This window comes from Boleophthalmus pectinirostris, unplaced genomic scaffold, assembly GCF_026225935.1.
Source record: "Boleophthalmus pectinirostris isolate CB_2022bp ecotype Guang Dong unplaced genomic scaffold, ASM2622593v1 HiC_scaffold_1, whole genome shotgun sequence".
Classification (NCBI taxonomy): Eukaryota; Metazoa; Chordata; class Actinopteri; order Gobiiformes; family Gobiidae; genus Boleophthalmus; species Boleophthalmus pectinirostris.
The window spans coordinates 28,197,066-28,213,753 of record NW_026570970.1 but is presented as its reverse complement, the minus strand read 5'-3'; the positions used below and the strand labels follow the sequence as shown (position 1 = coordinate 28,213,753).

At 37.1% G+C, this 16,688-nt stretch overlaps 1 protein-coding gene across 1 annotated transcript; it reads left to right on the top strand.

The window, feature by feature from the left end:
* The first annotated feature begins 1,655 nt into the window (after positions 1 to 1,655).
* Positions 1,656 to 4,920, top strand: LOC110156115 (serum amyloid P-component-like). The gene is made up of 4 exons (XM_020920299.2): positions 1,656 to 1,700; positions 2,361 to 2,463; positions 3,595 to 3,889; positions 4,434 to 4,920. The coding sequence occupies exons 1-4, from the start codon at positions 1,679 to 1,681 to the stop codon at positions 4,641 to 4,643; spliced, it is 630 nt and encodes a 209-aa protein (XP_020775958.2). The 5' UTR covers positions 1,656 to 1,678; the 3' UTR covers positions 4,644 to 4,920.
* The last annotated feature ends 11,768 nt before the right edge of the window (positions 4,921 to 16,688 follow it).

The following is a 16,688-nucleotide window of genomic DNA, read 5'->3' as shown; positions in this document are numbered from 1 at the left end:
TTTCATTCTCTCTTCATAATGTTAAAGGACCCATATTACCTGGATTTTTCTTTTGTTTCATACATTTTTAAACTCCATACATAGGAAAATTTTCTTCATTATTTGTCTCCAAAACCAAAATTAAAAAATGGATAACGATTCATTTTTTTTTCAGTTTTTGTGTTTAAATGAATAATGGAAAAACAGATAATGACCATTTCTCGTTTCCTTGACTTAAACGGCAATACCGGACTTTTGAGTCGCATACAGACTGATCCCAGGACTGAACCAGGACTAAAACAGGTCTAAACCAGGTCTAAATCAGGACTAAACCAGGACTGAACCAGGACTCAGTGTCGGGACGGGCCCAGAGGTACACCCGTGCAGACTCTTAAGTAATCAGGACTGAGACTGGGACCAGACTGGGACTGAAGACCAGGACTGAGACCGGACCATACCAGGACTGAAAGTGGAACTGAACAGGACTAAAACAGACCTAAAACAGGACTAAACCAGGACTAAACCAGGACTGAACCAGGACTGAGTGTCGGGACAGGCCCGGAGGTGCACCCGCGTAGACTCTGAAGTGATCAGGACTGAGATCGAGACCAGACCAGGACTGAGCCTGGGATTGAGACCAGGACTGAACCAGGACTAAAACAGGACTGAAACAAGTCTAAACCAGGTCTAAACCAGGACTAAACCAGGACTGAACCAGGACTGAGTGTTGGGACAGGCCCGGAGGTGCACTAGCATAAACTGTCGGGTGGTCAGAACTGAGACCGGGACCAGACTGGGACCAGCACAGAGACCGTGACCAGACCAGGACTGAGACCAGGACTGAGACCAGGAATGATACAAGGACTGAGACGGGGACCAGACCAGGACTGAGACCAGGACTGAGATCAGTTTAGTCCTGGTTTAGCTCTGATTTAGTTCTGATTCAGTGCTGGTTCAGTTCTGGTTTAGACCTGGTTTAGTCCTGTTTTATAGAAGGTCCATGTTTTTGAGAAAGTAACAACATTTTAACATAGCTCTTTGCAGCCACAAGTGCCAAAGATGTGATCACACACCATACTACAATGGATTAAGTGTCCAATGGAACTTCTATTGTGTGCAGTGGATGGGGCTCGGGTCAAACCACCTACCATATTATTTGTAGGAAAACACTATAACATTGTTTTATATTTAAGTACATCCCATACAATACAGCACCATGGGTTTTGTGTACTATCATATGTCACTTCTGGCACAGGTGACACATGAACACACAAAAACATGAAAACACCCCCCTTGAAATAGGCCAATCATAAAGCATTTTTCTCCTGTTTTTTGTCCCATTGTTTAGTGTGAAAACTTCCCAGGCTCACTATAATCACATCACAAACTCCATTTAACAATGCAATGATAAGATGGCCACACAAAGTTATAGATTTGGTTACATGTTGCGTGGGAGGATTTAACATTGTGTATGGACAATGCATACAAACTACAGGACTATATATAGGAGCCACACTACATACAAGCTGCACATGTGATCACTACTGGCATTGATCAAAATTGTTCAAAGGTAAGAAACTATATTTAAACTACATTCATTTTAGTTAGAAATCCAGTTAATGTTAATGTTTTTAATTTTTGCATTCTTGTGCTACTTCAGATGGTGTTTCGAGGCATTATACTCTTTTTGGTGCTGGGGATGTCTTTGGCCTATCCTCAAGGTAAAACGACACCAAGAATTTTGCATAACTGTTAAAAAATATGGGAATATGGCATTTGGAGTTCACTTTTGAATTTGAAAGAATTTAAAGATCTGTATGTTGTTACCTCCTCAAAAACATACTAGGAGTTGTGTTTTGTTTCAATCAAACATGTTTGACTAAGTCTGTCTACATCTCCAAAGATCAAAATGCTCTCTTCTCCCATGTGATGTCATGAAGTGGACGTTTTTAAGTTAACAGCTACCTTTTATCATTAGTTCAGTAGAGATCTGCAATTCTAACTAAAACTAAACTAAACTGCAACTAAAATTATCCAAGTGATTCTAGTGAAGTTGTGTGGGGTTTAAAAACACAGTGGAGCACTTCCTGTATTACCACATGACATCACAAGGTGGAACGGTGTTTTTTGAGAAAAGAACACAGCTTAAATATGCATGATTTTTGTACTGAAACAAAACAACTGGGTATGTTTGTGATTAGGAAACATTATAGCAGACCAGAAAATAACGCAATATGGGCTCTTCAAACATAAGACGTCTAGTTCTAGTAAACAATTATGGTTACATCAATGCAGTGTTTTCTGACACTTTCAGTAATAGATTCATTATGCCTTGACTGAATAAAACAGTTTGTCTTGTTTTTTTGTTTGTGTTTGTGAAGATTTGTCGGGAAAGATGTTCACGTTCCCTTTAGAGACCAGCTGGGCTCATGTGAGAATAACCACATCCAGACAGCACCTGGCAGCGACCACTGTCTGCTTCAGGTCAGTCAGTTCACAAATTTAAAACCAGAACTGATTTGGGACCCCCACAGTGAAGCAAAACAGACAGTGCTGTATCATGTTAAAAGGCAATGTGACAAATTCAGTCAAATGTTCTTTATTTGAATAGTTCTTTCAGTGTTATAAATTTCACTAAAAGATACTGTTTTCAGTAAAGTAATATATACATTGTCAGTTGTTTTGAAGAGGAGTTGTTTTTTGTTTCATTCACACATGTTTGAGTAAACCTTTATGATTAGTCTGTCTACATCTTCAAAGTTCAAAATGCTCTGTTCCACCTTGTGATGAAATGGTAGTTTTAAAGTTAACAGCTTCTTTTACTTTTAGTTAGGCAATCCCAAGGCTGAACCCATCCAACTGATTCTAGTGAAAGTGTATGAAGTTTAAAAACACAGTGGAGCACTTCCTGTTTTACCACATGACATCACAAGGTGGAACAAAGCCTAAATATGGAGGATTTGTGTGTTAAACATGTGTGAATAAAACAAGACACAACTCTGGGTAAGTTTTTGATGAGGAAACAACGTTATACCTTATAAAAGACAGAGGCGGCACTACCATTAGGCAAAAGTAGGCGGCTGCTTAGGGCCCCCAAATCTGGAGGGGCCCCCAGCCAGTTGCTCAGTGCCACTAATGGCCGAGGCCTCAGAGCAATTAGATTTTCTCTTAATATGACATTAAATGGTAGTTTACTTTTAAACAATAATCATAAGAAAAATAATAATAATCATATGTAATGGATGTAAACAAAAATGTAATTGTACTAGCAAAAAATTATAATATGACAAGTTTCCAATCCACCATAATTCAAATAAATAGAGATGTGCATGTCTCAAGAACAACAGAGAAAAACAGATTATAAATATATTAAAAGAACAAAACAAAACAAAACAAAAAAAGGTGCATTATAGTAAGGGCCCCAAACTCAAGTTCACCTAGGGCCCCCAAATTGCTAACTCCTCCACTGATAAAACAACATTATAACTTATAACACAGATCAGAAAATGGTGTAATAGAGACCCTTTATTGGCATTTTCTTTACCAGCACTTTTTGGAAACTGTCTTTTTTAAAGTGGATTGGGCAGGATAATAAGTATACCTGTTTTTCTACAGATATTTCACAGACCTCACCAAAGAGTTCGGCATGTTCTCGATGGCCACGTCCTCTCACCAGAACAGCTTCACTATCTTCAAAAAGGCGCGTACAGACCATTTCCAGGTGTTTGTGAGGGATGCCCTTGCTGAGTATTACGGGCAAGAATACAAGATTAACACATGGCAGTCTCTTTGCTCCACCTGGGACTCCAGCACCGGTCTCACCCAACTCTGGCTCAACGGAATCCCCTCCGCCAGGAAGTTCATCACTACTTCAGAGATTAATGGACCCATCATTATCGTACTGGGCCAGGTAACATATAGCACAAGTGTAATATATTAAGTTGTAGCCAGATTATGGTGTTTTCAGGAAAATTTGTGCAAAAATGGTCAAATCTTATCTAACTCCACAAAATCTGCATTCAATTTCAGTTAAAGGTCCTATATTACCCAGACTGGACCCTTGTGAGCTTTAAAACATGTTATAATGTTCATTCACTCATGTTTGAGTAACCCTTTATTATTAATCTGTCTACATCTGCGAAGCTCAAAATGCTCTGTTACACCTTGTGATGTCATGAAGCGGTAGTTTTCAAGTGAACAACTACATTTTAATTTTTGTTCAGTAGCGATTGGAAATTCCGGGGCTTAAATTATCCAGATGACTCTAGGTGTGTGGTGTTTGAAATCACGATGGAGTACTTTTTGTATTATGGAATGACCTAAGAAGTTTTCTGTTTGTAAAAAGAACACCACCTAAATACATACATGTGTCTTAAAATTGTGGTTGTGAATGAAACAAAACGCAACTCAAACTATCAAATAAATAATTAGTGTGCGTTGTCCTTGTATTCCAGGAGCAAGACAGTCATGGAGGAGGATTTGACATAAAACAGTCTTTTGTGGGGATGACAGCTGACCTGCACATGTGGGACTACGCTCTGTCTCCAGTTCAGATTCTCAACTACAGCCACAATATCACTGTTCCTGAGGGCAACCTCCTCAGATGGGGGTCCCTGGAGTTTCAGAAGACCAGCAGAGTTGAGATCGAAGATGCAATGTTTTAGTTCATCCTGAAATAAAGGCTTGATGTAATCATTTTTAATCAGAGATGAGTAGTATAGTCAAACATTGTACACAGGTGAGAGTTTTGTTACTTCAAGACTATTTCATCAACTAAGTACAAATTACTGGTCCCAGATTTTACTTTGAGGATACTATTATTCAGGTAGGAGTAACTGTAAAAGTAACTGTCTGGATGGACGGACATTCAGTACTGCACACGATATGGCATTTGGACCACAAAAATGAACTAAATCATATTTGAAGAAACAGTGCAAGGAATAGGGGGGAAAAAATAAAAGTTGGAGTAAAAGTATGGTTATTAAAAAGCATTCAAATACATAACAAATTATGAAAAAGTTACTAAAGTAAATGTAACTGTGAGTTCTTTCAACCTAAGCTTTTTGAATACCTCAATATTTATTCTTTTATTTTGTTTTAAAATCATGTTCAAATGTGAATTAATAACTCTGATTTCTTCTCTACTTCTTGTACATGTTTGTATGTCATTCAGGCTAATCAATAAACTTTAATAAAATGAAGAAAATACACAACTATGCTCCAATGTGCAACCCAATTCACTTTAAAGCAGTTAATGACATTTTTTTTTCTTTTAATTTAACTTTCTTTTCATAATGTAAGGTAAACATGTGAAATCTCGTGGGCATATGAATGGAAAATAATTGAGGGGCTTGGTGAGAGCAGAGGAAGCAGCAGAGATAAGGCAGAGGAACAGAGCGGGGGATGGTCCTAAAATGGACACAAGCCAAGTCTCACCAACTTCCTGTGTGTTCATATCAGTACAATACACAGACCAGGCTGTTACTATTAAATATAATGTTTAAATATTACATTACTGTACTTACTTTTTTCAAGCAGGGTCATGTTGAACTAGATCCTTTCACTCATGGATTAGGGTGCTACTATTTACATTTGGATCACCATCTTTTGACCACACATTTTTGAAGAAATAAACACACCAGAGTAGTATGTTTTGTGTGTGTGTGTGTGTGTAATATAAGACATGGTGGGGAAATAAACAACTCAATTTACAACAATATAGTGAAGAGTTTCTATCTGCATCTATTAAAGCTCCAAGTTTGTGGAAGTGTTTTTCTATGTATTTCAATGCAGTAAGACCATCCAAAAATCGATTAAATATTCTACTTTTTTTGATTAAAAGTTACGTGGTGGGGCTTTGAAAAGACATTAATGAGTTCCATATTCACACAACTATTATAAAACCTTTGCATACTTTGTTTATTTTTAGTCTTCCTTTTAATTGCAACGGTATTACTGATTATTGCCCCTTCTCTACTTCTGACTTCTGAGTGTTTCAAGGTTATTTTTTTTTTTTTAAGTAACCAAATTGCCAAACCAAACCAAATTTAGGACAATGACCAGTTTCATAAAGTTTGTCATGTCTGGACAAATGCAAAAGCTCAGTGACACCACGTCCTTCATTCACCATTCGCAAGTTAACTTATGTGAAAAGCAGCTGTTTGTCATTGGGAAAATATGAATTAAAATGTTTATTCCAGTGGAACCATTCTGTTTAGATCTGAGTTAAGTTAATGTGTGTGCAGCGGAAATAACTTGACTTTGTTTATGAGGGAAACAGGGAAAGAGAGAGGATGAGAGAAAGAGTGAGAGAAAGAGAGAGGATGAGAGAAAGAGAGAGTGAGGGATTGAGAGAGAGTGAGAGAGAGAGAGAGAGAGAGAGAGAGAGAGGAAGAGATTGAGAGAGAATTAGTGAGAGAGAGTGAGCGAGAGAGAGAGAGTGAGAAAGAGAGAGAGAGTGAGAGAAGGAGATTGAGAGACTGCGTGAAAGAGAGTGAGAGAGAGAGAGAGAGAGAGCGCAAGTGATTGCGTGAGAGAGAGTGAGTGAGTGAGAGAGAGAGCGAGAGAGAGAGAATGAGTGAGCGAAAGAGAGAGTGAGGGAGAGATTGAGTGAGAGAGAGAGAGTAAAAATAGAAAGAGAGGGAGAGAGAAAGACTGAATACAAAAAGGAAGAAAGAGAGACAAGTCATAGAGATACAAAGTAGAGCTATGCAAGCAAGCAAGAGGAGAGCAAGGGGGAGAGGAAATCAGAGGGAGAGAGAGGAAGAGAGAGAGAGACGTGGAGGATAGAGAGAGAGCGCAGTGGATAAAGAGGGAGTGATATGGAGAGGAAAAGAGACATGGAAAGCAACGCTTGTAAAGAATGAGAGAGCGTGAGTTAGTGAAACAGAAAGAGGGAAGGAGAGAGAAAAACAGAGAGAGAGAATGAGAGAGTAAAAGTAGATAGCACTAGCTGGTATAAGGCAGAGGGAGGAGAGGTTCTGATTATAAGACAGATAGACGGTGAAACATGACAAATGACTGCAGCATCTGTTTTCTTTGATGTAAAAAATGGTCCTTCTGCCCAGAAACCCAAGAAGACTAATTAAATCTTTATCTCTTGTGAGTAATGAGCCACTGGAACATACAGACACAGGCAGAGGCTTGGAGAGGACGCTTTCCTGATGCTATCATGGGGAACTAACTGGGTGTGAACAAGTGTATTTAAAACACTTTTATAGCAGCTGTTTTGTTCCATTGGAGGTTTTTGGCCAAGTCTCAAACTCACATTACTGGTACTGTACTGTACGTAACAAATATTTAAAAATTGAATATTATTTTAATAATATGAATACGATCATAAACAATAAACTTTTGTGCCCTTGTTAACATTATTATTAGTTTGTGTGACCATAAACAGATAAAGAGGAAAAAAAATAAAAATAAATCCTTACATTCTTCATTCTCATTTATGCTTAATTTGATATGACCATAATACAAGAAAAAAGATGAAATTGGGTTAAAATTATATTTAGTATGCATAGTATGTAAGCTACTTCCTGCTTCTGAAGAGTGTGGACGCTATCCTTGCTTGCTCCTGCTGTTTTTGCTTTTTAATCAGTTTACCTCCTCCAACAACGGATAATGTGTCTATTTTTGATTTCCTTTTAAGTAAATACTTTTAAACAATTTTTACATTTTTTAACAAATCATCTGATGAGCCAGCAACATGTCGGGGAGAAGAAACCAAGGGAATTTTTTAAACTATGTAATAAATAGGGGTGGATTAATATACCTTTTTTTTCTTCTTGCACTCTGTAATAGCCCAGATAGCAACCTTAGCAGTGGAAGAGGAACAGAGTCAAGTTGAGACAATTTTAGTGCAGACCCCAGTGCATTTATTTCCACAACCAAGAAGAAAATTGGAAAAATATTTTTTAAAACAAAAGTTAAAAACATGCATGGCAAAACCTGCACTCACACACAGCACCTTCCTCTTGACAAAGGTGAGGCTGGCTCCTTTTATAGGCCACGTCCTCTAATTGGGTGAGCTCATCTCCAAGTACAGGTAAGTTCAGACAATTTCCATTCAATATTAAAAAAGTGAATCATATCAAAAACAGTGCTCCAAATATTCACTTACATCAAAATACAAAAATACATCTCTTTATTAAATTAGAAGTGTGTTGTTATTAATTTAAAACACTAAGTAGAAAAGTTAAAATATCTGTGCTCCCCTCCTCCTAACAAAATGGTGGCCTGCCCCGGAACCTTCTTTAGATGCTTTGGCTGCCCAGGGACTCTTTTAGCCGAAACACCTGGCAGATAACACAAGAGGATAAGTACCATTCATTTTAACCACAATTACGTAAATTAAATGCACTTATTTTTTTTTTACAGGTCACTTCACTGCAAAGGCACTTGAATTATCAGTAAACATCCTTAAAACTTTGACAAATATTAATACTTTGCAGCGACATCACATTGGGGGTATTCTACATGGATCTCTGTTAACAAACACAGACAAAAAAGTTTTAAGATCGTCTGAAAGTTCAAGAAAAATAAATGGATTCATACAATACATTTTAAGGAGCCTGTGATCAATACGAGCGTTCATAGTTTTGTTATTTTGATAAAAAAAACTGAGACCGTTACCATAGCAGTTAACAGTTAACACAAAATACTCAATGTTTGAAGGGCAAAAGTCCTCAAAATGGCAGCTATAACAGCAGATGAAACCCATGAATACGAGAGACAGTGACTCTGGAAGACAATGAGTGTTAGTGTTGGAGTTGGCTAATATAAAACTTTCCTCTCTGGTAGATTGAGTGTGACAGCAGCCCACAAATCACAGCCAAATTTAAATGCCAAAACTACATTCGAGAAAAGGATTAGGGACAAAATTACATGGAAAATCCAAGTTAGAAGTTTGATGCATGCAATACAAATATTTCATACTTGTATTTTTGAGATTCCACAATTTGTATCAAGAGATTACAGAAGGAAAAATTAAAGGTGAGATCTTCCTCTTGAATTATGTATGTGCAGGGTAACCACGTGTCCCCATATCTAAGCCTATTCAAAGCCACTGTACCATTAATAAGACTTTGGGCTTTTATTTTAGGTCCCTTTCGTTACAGTGCGACGTCACTGACTTTCCATACATTTGCAGCAAAAAGCTCAGCTCATGATCATTTGCACCAGTTCAACATGAGGGTCACATTTGGCTACCCAGGCTGGCTCCACCTTCATTTCTCTCCAACGACTAGGTCAGGAATCGGAATACACTAGGTTTGCAAGAACCCCAGAAGTTGTAAACCGCGCACCGGCCAATCCTCAAAGAGCTGTGAAGCCATGACGTCAAACTCAAGTGCCTGTCTGGGTCCCTTTTGTAATACAGCACAACAGTAAACAAAGCGGTCGAGATGTAGATGCGATGTAGAGGGTGTAGATGAAGCCATATATTCCGTGTTGGCAACGATTACCGAGATCAAGGAATTAAAGATGAAACAAAGAGAAAGTCTGATGAATTTTATCAAGGGGAAAGACATTATTGCCCTTCTTCTGGTTAGCAGTGCATTACATACGTCACAACCAAATAGCAATGATTGGTTAAATAAAAAAGTACCAGCCTACTGTCGAACGAACAAATCCTAATGCTGCGAGGTCAGACAGTTTCCACGTAGTGAAACCGACAGATGAATCAGGCTAACATTTGGCACCTGGACCATAGTTTGGACACCCGTGTTCCAACCTCTTAATTAAGTTACTAAGCCTGAAACCATCTTAATAAACCAAAAACAAAAAAAGTCTACCGGCCAATTTTGTTTATATTTCTTATCATGTTTTTTGGCAGAACAAGCAATTATTTAATTTGAGATGTCAACGGTATTGCATGGCCCAAAAAGTAATACAAAAAAGCTTGCATGAATTCATGTTAAAAAGTGTCTTGCTAGTTACTAAAAAAAAAAAAAAAAGATGGCCCATGAGAATAAGCAATGCTCAGAGCAGATGTGGGCCACCAGCCTGGAAAAGACAGCGTTGTGTTCAAGAATAGTCAAAATCCTGCCTCATTAATAATAACTGGTAAATCATGCTTTGGTCTCAGCTGGATTATAGAGAGGCTGTGGCTTCATTGTTTCCAAAAAGCTGTTTGTTAGATTTACAGTGCATGCCGTCATATTCTTAAACAATGTGAATGGGAACTGGAGATGAGGTATAATCAATGCTGTAATAAAACAAGATAGATTATGGACTCTGTTGCTGTGGCAGTTATGGTGGCCATGTTGCGACTGTGAGAGCAGCAAAATTCAAATTGAAAATAATATCAAGGGGTCAGAATTATTATTGTTCATTGTTTAACCGTAAGAAGGGTTCGAACCTCTTCAGTCATGTTTTTGATGAGGGAATATTACAACAGGGTAGAAGAACAAAACACAATTCTGCATAAAACTGCCTCTTTGAACTATATTGAACTTAGCCAATAAGACTTTTTTCCCCCATTAATTATGTAACTATCTAGATGCTCTTAACCGATCTAGTAGCAAAACAGTTTCTTTCTCAGTAACTCTGGCAGGGAATATAAAGTAATCTTAATTGTGAACTCTATTTTGTCTAATCTCTGGGTACAAAAAGTGACAAATGTTCTAATGAAAAGCTCGCTTGTATTGATGGGAATGCCTTCTTGTTGAAACATTTAAGAAAGAGCAGTTGGCCTTGGGTTTATTTTGATCCAGTGCCATTTACTGCCATGGACATGTTATTTGAGACAACAAGATGATAATGTGGTAAGGTCTAAGGCATGGACCCACACTAAGTCATGCAAACCATCAAAAACAAAACCCATGTATGGTCAAAGTGATGTGGAGTTTCCTGGATGTTAAAACTGTGAATCATTTACCACCAAATATCAGACTTGACTTGTTGTTTGGTCTATCCACAAACGCCTACAATGGGACAACTGGTGACAAAAAGATACCCCAAACACGAACAGTAAATAAAAGTCAGGGAGGGCCACAGGATGAGACCAAATCAAAAAGCAAATTTGTGTTCTATAATTTGATCCAAATTTGGTTTATGTTTGGTATAGAGATTTTTGCTTACATAAAAATTGTGAGTTGAGATAGAGAAATCTTTACGTCAACATATCTCCTATTAGCAGTGTTGGGAAGTAACTGAAGCTATGTACCAAGAATTTATATTCTGAGTACTAATTTTGAGTAACTGTATTCATTTGGAGATATTCAAAATACAGTTACATTTCTAAAATCAAAGGAATGCATTACAGTATTGATCATGCAAATTAGGCATCAAAATGCACATAATCAGTAAAAAAACAAATAAACGTGATTTTTCCATCTCCATTTAGTAAGAAATGCTTTAAAAATAGCAAAACACACATAAAACTTGTTAATGCTATTTTGCGTCTTAAATGAAACTTGATGTGAAAGTATTCTAAGTGTTCAGAATACAGTACTCTGATTGGACCATGTATCGGAATATGTTACAAAATACATTTTAATGCAGTATTCAGTATTCTGTTACTAAATACATTTTCAAAATATTCTTCCCTTCACTGCCTATTAATGACAATACTATAGATAATAAGGTCTCTTTGTTTATTGACCATTTACAGACACTGACTTGTCTCCATGGAGATCTCATTGCTTAGTTTGGCATGTTCCACAGTATGGCATAAAACATATTTTGCATTCAATTACAGTTTTATTGTTCTTATTGTGAGCAACGTCGCCTTTTCCACTGATCTGACTTGACCTGTAACTTGGACTGAGGGCATCACTTCATTGTTTTCAGGCAGATTATTAATGCCATGTGTGGAATATTCAAGGCAAAGCAAAAACATTTCTATGGAGACAAGCAGGTGGTTCTCCTTTCACCACAAAAATTACACTTTAAAGTTGCAAAAGATTTCCCCCTTCCATCATAATGTTTTGTTGGGACTTTGTAGTCTCCAAATGTTATTATTTTAATGAGATTTTGAGACAACAGGATGAAATATTTCAATACTACGTGCACTAGTGTTAAGGGCAAGACACAAATGAATAAACTGCTTTCTTATTTTCTTTCTTTCTTTCTTTCTTTCTTTCTTTCTCAGTGAATCAGCATAACTATGTGGTGACAATGGCAATAAACTTTTTTTTAGAACTGAATACTGGAAAATGCCTGGTGATTCATTGTGACGACTTTCACATCTAAAATGAAAACAGCATTAATCTGAACGAATTAGAGGAATTAGACATTAAAAGTAAAAGTAAAAGCACAGTAAAACAAAAACAACAAAAACAACAAAATTTCCCCATGCACCATACTTTCACTTTTTTAACATGATTCATTTATTTTCAGAGTTACATTTACTTGAGCAACTTTTTAAAGAAATTGTATTTTTAGAGAACTTTTCTAGGAGCATACTTTTACCCTTGAGTATTTTTATTATTTAGTAAGTAATTTTAACAGGCAACAGTACCTTACTGAAGTAAAAGCTTTGGCTACTCTTCCTACTGTGAGTATGTCTACAAGTTACAAAAGCTTTATCTTGACAATATGAAATGATTTGAACTTTTATGTTTTGTGCACCACTCCTTCAGATATGATTTTGTTTTTTGAAAATACATTACCATCAAATTATAAATTAGATGTAATATCGAGACACTTACTTTTTAAGTTACTCTTACTTTTTTATTCTTACTTGAACAATTTCTGGGGCCACTAACTTTGTACTTCTACTTGAGTAATTTTATTTTGAAGCAACATTACTCTTACTTGAGAACAATTTTTGAATACTCTATCTACTTTGGTTATTTTGAGGTCCAGGTCCAGTCAGCAGTGGTGGAGTTAGCATTTTGGGGGCCCTAGGCGAACTTGAGTTTGGAGCCCTCTCTATAATGCACCGTTTTTTAAAATTGTTTTGTTTTTTAATATATTTAGTGTCTGTTTTTCACCATTGCTCTTGAGACATGCACATCTCTATTTATGTGAATTATGGTGGATGGGAAACGTGTCTTATTATTTGTTGCCTACTAAGCCACAACCTACTAACTAGAACTGGAAGTAGTTGTATTTTTTTGCTAGTACAATTACATTTTTGTTTACCTCCATTACATATGACTATTATTATTTTTGTGTAAAAGTAAACTACTCAAATCAAACAGGAAACACACACTAAGGTTCTTGTAGAGGTGCAAATGCAAGGAACAGTAAAATAAAAGTGAAAAAAATGCATAGCACACTCAGATGGCCAATAAAAGTAAACTAATCTCATTTAATGTCATATTTGGAGAAAAGTAAATTGCTCTGAGGCCTTGGTCATTAGTGACACTGAGGGGAATTGGTTGGGGACCCTCCAGGTTTGGGGGCCCTAGGCAACTGCCTACTTTTGCCTAATGGTTGCACCGCCTCTGCCAGTCAGTACTGTCGCTGTCACTACACCCACATGACCTATGCTCATGTCACAATATCACATATACAATTATAACAATTACAATAAACATTCTATAATTACTGGTGCCATGAAATTCCTTAATTCACTTTAATTTTTATACTGTTGAATAGATAAACATTGCTTTATAGGCTATGTGAGCAGCTTTATAAAATCAAACTTTTTAAATCACAAAGTCAAGTTTATGTTTTTCCCATGTTTGTGCAAAATGTGTCTTTCCCTAGTACATATACTGTATAAGAAGCTCTGGATGGTATCTGAATAAAATGATAAAGAGGGTTATTGTCTGATAACCAACAAGTACACATTAGCATGCTAGTTATTAGCTTTTGCCATCATGGAAAAATCCTGAAGAGTTGTGAAGAGCACTTGGAATGCATAAAGTAAGTGAGAAATAACTTTGTACCGATGCAAACTGCTTCCAATGAACTAGTTCTGTTTTTGCGTTTTTAAGACAATAAAACCAAGTACAGTGCCTGAGAAATTGCAGGAAATAGTAACAAAGCAACCCACATGAATCACTGGTTTTGATAGGGGGAACTTTATGCATTTCTTGTGATCCCTCATTCTCTTGTCCATATGTTCTCACAGGGATTAATAAAGGGCTTTGAGGTTGTGGGCTGTCCTGACTCCTGGACCAAACAGTTGCTCTTGTGTTTTGGAGAGAGGAGCAGAAGTTTGGAGCAGGTCAGTGAACAACATAAAAAGACTGGCTCCTCTGTCTGCCTCAGCGCACAGGTGCACGAGAGGCGCTGCTTTTGAGGACATGAAAGGAACTACTGCCCTGTACTTGATCTCTTGTATTGATGACAAAGGCACACACAGTTAATGTTCAAGGTGCTGCAAAAGTCAAATATCGTCTGCTAAAAATACCAAGTTAAGGGGTTTTCCCCCTGGTTCCAAGCAAGTCAAACTGAAACTAAAATGGAGATTAGTGGAGAAAAATGAAAGCCTTTGATATCATGAAATATGTGACAAGATGGTCTGTCCACCACATCCCAGGTAAAGTTATGAGTCAGGAGTCAGGTCTGTGGACTGTATGTCTGCCAACATTATGGATACATGTTTGTCAAGGTATTTTAAAGGTCCTATATTATGCAAAATTGGCTCTTGAGAGTTTTCAGACATTTTGAAATGTTACCTCATCAAAAACATACCTGGTTTAGTTCTATTAAGTTAACAGCTACCTTTTACATTTAGTTCAGTAGAGATACGCAATTCCAGGGCAAAAATTACCCAAATGATTCTAGTGAAGGTGTATGAAGTTTAAAAACACAGTGGACCACTTTCTGTATTACCACAGGGCTTTTTGTTTGAGAGAAGAACTCAGCCTAAATGAGCAGGGTTTGTGCGTTATATGTGCATGAAACAAAACACAAGTCCAGATGAGAAAACAACATTATAACATAAATCAGTAAATAGCTTAATATGGGCCCTTTAAAGCTATAAAAACACCCACAATGAAAATAACGGCTCAACTTTGTTCTCTGCGTGTAACCCAATCTCCAGTGCCACTGACGCAAGCAACCTGTCTGGAGCAGTGGGTGACCGCAGTGCAGCGCATGGTGGGGACTCCTCCAGATCTTAATCCTTGGGTTTCTAAAAGACGATGATCTAGAACCGTTGCCGTGACGATAAAAAATTAAAAACAAAATATCTCTTTTCAAGTCTAAAATATGTTGTGTTTATGTTAGAGAATGCTGAGACAAATGGGTTTATGTTTAGTACCAGCGGGGGGATTAACCATCTGCTTACATTGTTGAATACATGCGTAAATAGTTTTGACTGTTTTTCTGACTAACTGCAACTTCCCCATACAACAAAACGACGTAGCATTAGCATCAACACAAACGCCAGCCTCTTCCTTCTTTTCCGTCCTCTAGTTTTATATGTTCCTCTAATTAGTGCATGATGCTCTGTGATTCAGCCAGTTAGAGGAAAGTCAGCATTTCCCAACCTCACTGTTTTCCATACGCCTTATGTGTCCTTAGTAACTGTTTTTCAGCCTATAATAATGACTCAAACCAAATACCTCTAGGCACACTGAGGCCTGGAGACAGTGACATATGCTTTCCTTTTTGTTCTTCTCATTCACTGAGCGTTCAGACGACTTCCTCCATCCCCCCCTTTTCCTACACAGAGCAGCTCTATGTCAATGCAAACTGACATTGGGATTGTTCACTGCTGTTGTCGTGTAACCATAGTGACTAACATTTTAATAATTTGAAATCAATTTAAATGCATTTATAATCTTTCAGCATTGCGGAGGAGGAATTTACAGACTTAGGTATCCATGGGTTTCAACTTCTTAGTATCAATAATATCATAATATTGCCTAAATATTTAGTTTAAAATTGTTAATCGCTATGGCAATGTTATACATTTTTTCATCATTCTGAAACCTATGGAGACACAGGGTTAGTATAGGCTAATGTTGATCTTTTTTTTTTATTTAAAGATGTGATTTTAGGAACTTTGGCCTTATCACTAGATGGATTCTCATGACATTTGTTCAAAAGCTGAGTTGTGACTCTCACAGAGCAGTATTGAGATTTGTGTGGAAGTCAAAGGCGAAGAACCTGAACAAACTAAAACATGATGATGCCAACAAATGTACTTCAGTCTATTTTAGTGAAAATATACACTATTGAGTTTGTGAAAAATGTGCAGAAGGCAATTGCTTTGTGCATTTTAGAACAGGGAAGATGTTTGTGCTTTTCTCTCAACTGGATGTAACAAAAGTTAGATTTTTCGTCTTGTTCCTTTGTTGTGATGCTTCAACCAATCAGATTAAAATAGTCCTGTGTTTTACAAATGCTTTTAGGAAGACCAGATTGATAATGTATAGAACTGAATTCAGCCAGGTAGATCATGCAGGGCAGCTTAACTGATTAAATACTAATAATTTGTTCATTTTACATTTGTTTTCATAATCAATATAAGCCCAATAAAACATGCCAAATTCTGAGATAACTAAATTCATGCATAATCCAGGACTTGCTGGGTTAGTCATTTTTTAAGAATAGTAAACATTTCCAGGTCAGAGGGCAATGGAGTCAATGGGTCAGTGCCTAGGCCAAAGTTAAAAGTAATCAATGGCTCGGCCTCTGACCAATTATTTTAAAGCTTTTGTAAACAAATAGCAACCTTATGACATTTGATTACTCAGTACAACATTCAAAGGGGACACAAATGATCACAAGTGATCACTTTGCACCAGAGAAGTAAATAAAGATAAAAGGTCTGTGAATAATTAAATTCTGTAAATGTTAGA